This window comes from Caloenas nicobarica, chromosome 28, assembly GCF_036013445.1.
Source record: "Caloenas nicobarica isolate bCalNic1 chromosome 28, bCalNic1.hap1, whole genome shotgun sequence".
NCBI lineage: Eukaryota > Metazoa > Chordata > Aves > Columbiformes > Columbidae > Caloenas > Caloenas nicobarica.
In genome coordinates this window covers 4160090-4164132 of record NC_088272.1, presented here as the reverse complement: position 1 = coordinate 4164132, position 4043 = coordinate 4160090, and the positions used below count along the sequence as shown (strand labels likewise).

Here is a 4043-nt window from a genome sequence, read left to right as displayed (position 1 = left end):
TCCCAGTCCCACATGGTGCTTCAGGTACCCTAGGGTATGTTGGTGGTAGTGGTGGCCACCTCGGTGCAAACAACTGAATCAATTCCTGAACGTAGATGTTAGGAAATAGTTGAGCCCTCTGCAGAAACGACTTCTATGTAATAGCTGAAAAAGTCTTCCTTTCCACAACTGCTAGTATTTTTAAACCAATTTTCATGAAACTCTTCATAGTCAGTTTGTTTGTTTGTTTTGAGACTACCATGGGCAAGTGCCGGCAAGCTAATTAAACACTGTATCTCTATGTGAATGTTTTTATGCAGCCATTTCCCAAAATACATTGCCTACCAATGGTTTGAGTTGAGAAACACTGTTCAGAGGATCTTCTCAATTTGTATTGGCACATTTTATATCTCTAATTCTTTCCCTCTGTCTCTTTTACTTCCTTGCCTATTCTTTGAAGAGCTCTCTGAGGAAAAGATTCATTGAATTATGGAATACCATAGATTTGGAGAGACTCCTTTGCAAGGATCTTTGCAACAGTGTCTTCAACTGGATGAAGTGAGGCTCCCCGTACAACAGTTCTGCTGAGTTCTTATAATTGGCCAGCCTGTTGTCCTGCACATCCTCTCTGGCATGTGCAAGCAAGTTAAGTAATTACTGTTTACTCAATTTTATTCAGTTTTGCATGAGAAACTGCTACAGAGATCTCTGAAACAGTCAGGTTCTTCACCCAGGATGTTAATAACTACCTGTATGCACAGGAAACAGGCCCAGGCACAGCAGGATCTGCCCGTCTCCAGCACTGTCTGGAATCCCACCTGGAGAAATCCCACACAAGTCAGGCCAACATTTCATTTGAAGGTGACTAATTTTTGCTTATTTTGGAGGTGGTTGATATTGAAGGAGGTTGACTGAACTGAATCACTTGGTTTCAAGTTGATCCATTGTCTCAGACCAGTTTCTGCTGCTGTCTCTGTGGACAATGAGATGGGAAAGTCCTTGGACCACCCAGGCGACTAATGACTGAAGAGCTCTGCTTGCACACCCGCACAACTTTGTTTCACCTTCTCAAACCCACCATCTCCTCCTCTCCCTCTTCTCCCCTTGCATTTTGAATTATTCTGGTTTTGGAGCCGTCTGCTCTACTCCTTTCTATGTCTGAAAACAAATGGAAAGATGAAGGGATAAACACCAGTCTTTATTGTATATGTGGGATTTTTTTGTCCTTCTTTCTCCTACATGTGTAGTTTGATTTAAAAAACAAAATAAGTTTAGGAATGGGAGATTTGAGACTTGAATAGTGAGTTTCACCTGCTTCACAACAGGTGCCTGTGAGAATTTGTTTTCCCAAGGCTCCCTGTGTAATCAATGGAGAGAGGAGAAAACTCTCAAGGCTGGGTCCTCCCAACCTATAGCTGGCACACAAAAGAAAAGTTACAGATCTCTTCCAGTCACTATTCTCCTGGTCTGCATTTAGGTCAGGACATTTGATAGTAATAACAATGAGCAACTGTTTGGAAGTAACTGCATTTCGGTGCAGATGGATGTCAGATGAGACCGGGTGGAACCATAACAAATTTCAGTCATTATTTAGAGTACTAAAGAAGATGAGTTATACTTGGTCCCTATTCTGCCCTCCCCTCCCCTTTCCTGAAGAAACAAAGAGCACAAAGCTGTGGAAGAAAGCATGGGATTACGAAAGAGATGCTTGATACTGCTTATTCTGAAATCAATAGATACTCAAGGATTCCTAGTCCAAAAAGGCAAGTACTGAAAAGTAGAAAGAAAAGCTTTCAACATACATTTGATTTGATTTGATGTGATTTGATTTGATTTGATTTGACTTGATTTGATGTAATAGTTTGGCATTTGTGCAATAAAAGAGATGACTTAGGCACATAGGTGTGACAGGTGTTTGGAAAAGACCTGCATGAATTTGGAATTTGCCAGGAATGGGATAAAATCGCTAACAGACTTTAAAATCCTCTGTCATGAAGGAAGAATTCTTTACAAGTGTTTGAAAAAGGTAGAAAGAAGACAACAAGTTCTCTGAGAACTCCAAATGAAATTTGATACAGAAAAATCAGGGTATGAGAAGTGCTTGAAGTCCTCTATCTGTGTACTATAGGAAGACTGCAAGAAAGGAAAGAAGCAGAGAGTTTTGGGGAGCCTTTCGCCCAGACTGTGGAATTATCACACTTGGTTTTTGCCATGTTCCTGTCTCGGCATGACGAACCGAAATTCAACGTAGGCTCAGAAAATGAAACTGCAGTTACCGAGTTCATCCTAGAGGGTTTCTCAGGGCTTGATCAAAGACTACAGCTCTTACTCTCTCTGGTCTTTCTGCTCATATACCTGACAACAGTGATGGGCAACGCCACCATCATTTTCCTCGTGTATGCGGATCGCCGCCTTCAAACCCCCATGTACTTTTTCATTGGCAATCTGGCCTTCCTGGAAATCTGGTTTACATCCTCCACAAGCATCAAGTTGGTTGTGATCCTGGGTTCTGGGAGGAGAACAATCTCACTAAGCAGCTGCTTTGCCCAATCCTCTTCCTATTTTGCCCTGGGCTGTACAGAGCTTATTCTACTTGTTGTCATGTCCTTTGACCGCTGTGTTGCCATCTGCCAACCTTTGCATTATGCTGCCATCATGAAGCCTCAGCTCTGCATCCACCTGGTTGTTGCTACTTGGGTCACAGGCTTCACACTCTTCAGTTACCGCCTGGCCATCCTCTCCCAGCTGACTTTCTGTGGCTCAAATGAGATCCACCACTTTTTCTGTGACAGCTCCCCCTTATTCAAACTGTCCTGCTCTGACACCAGCCTGCTTTGGAAAATAGACTCTGTTTTCTTATCATTTGCCATTCTGGGTTCCTTATGTTTAACTCTGGCATTTTACCTGTGCATCCTTTTCTGTATTCTACATCTTCCAACAGCCTCTGGGAGGAAAAAAGCTTTTTCTACATGTTCTTCCCATCTCACCACCTTGGCAATTGGATATGGGAGCTGCATTGCTCTCTACGTGTGTCCTTCAGTAGGTGTTTCCTTGGAGAACAGCAGATTTGTAGCGTTGCTGAACACCATCCTGTACCCCTTCTTAAATCCATTCATCTACAGTCTTAGAAACAAGGCTGTGACACTGGCCCTGAATGAAGCCATTGCCCGTACAAGAGCACAGCTTTTCCCCTAATCATGAGGCATTTCTGGAGAGCAATTCCAGTGATCTGCTATCATATGTTAGATAATACCAATGCATAGGTATGTAACCTCCAGATAGAGATACCTCAGGAGATTGATAGAATCATAGAACCCTTTCAGTTGGAAGAGACCCTCAGGATCATCGAGTCCAACCACAACCCAATTCTAGCACTAAGCCATGTCCCTAAGAACCTCGTCTAAACACCTTTTAAACACTTTCAGGGATGGTGACTCCCCCACTGCCCTGGGCAGCCTGTTCCAATGCCCAACAACCCTTTCTAGGAATAATGTTTTCCTAATATCCAATCTGAACCTCCCCTGGTGCAACTTGAGGCCGTTTCCTCTTGTCCTATCTCGTTGCATTGTGTTAAGTGATAAAAAGCTCCTCTGCACACACAAAGAAGGCACTAACAATGGCAGGATGAGCAAGCCAGTTAATACCCTGCCCAGGCTGCTCCCAGTGCCATCACTGGGGAGCTACCGGCTCATCAGGAGCTCATCTCCAAAACCAAGAAGAGCACAGAGGCTCATTGGCAAGTGGGAACCCAAATTACAGGCTCTGGGGAATGAACATCTTGTCCCAAGGCTACCCTGGGAGAGCCCTCAGCCTCATTGTCCAGGTGTGAAGCCCATCAAGAGGAGCCACTGAGAGCAGCTCTCTGGATCACCATTTAGACTAACGGGATTGTTGCCTAGGGGTGCAGGACACATGGTGGGATGCAGGGGAAGAGCATCTTTGGATTACATAGGACTTACCATGGGAAGTTTGGGGAAGGACCCCCACCAGTGCAGTCTGTCCTGTCTTCTCATTAAACTGAATTTCTAAATCTTTGCTGTGTGAGCAAATCTCTTCTCTGTGTG

The 4043-nt window shown here is 44.0% G+C and overlaps 1 protein-coding gene across 1 annotated transcript; it reads left to right on the top strand.

Annotated features, from left to right (window-relative positions):
• The first annotated feature begins 2190 nt into the window (after positions 1-2190).
• On the top strand, positions 2191-3174 carry LOC135999405 (olfactory receptor 6E1-like). Its single transcript, XM_065652960.1, has 2 exons — positions 2191-2764; positions 3023-3174. The coding sequence occupies exons 1-2, from the start codon at positions 2191-2193 to the stop codon at positions 3172-3174; spliced, it is 726 nt and encodes a 241-aa protein (XP_065509032.1).
• Positions 3175-4043: the final 869 nt, after the last annotated feature.

Coding starts and splice junctions, on each gene's coding strand:
- LOC135999405 (XM_065652960.1), top strand. CDS start 2,191: ATGTTCCTGTCTCGGCATGACGAACCGAAATTCAACGTAGGCTCAGAA. Junction 2,765..3,022: donor TGAGATCCACCACTTTTTCT/GTGACAGCTCCC, acceptor GTCCTTCAGTAG/GTGTTTCCTTGGAGAACAGC.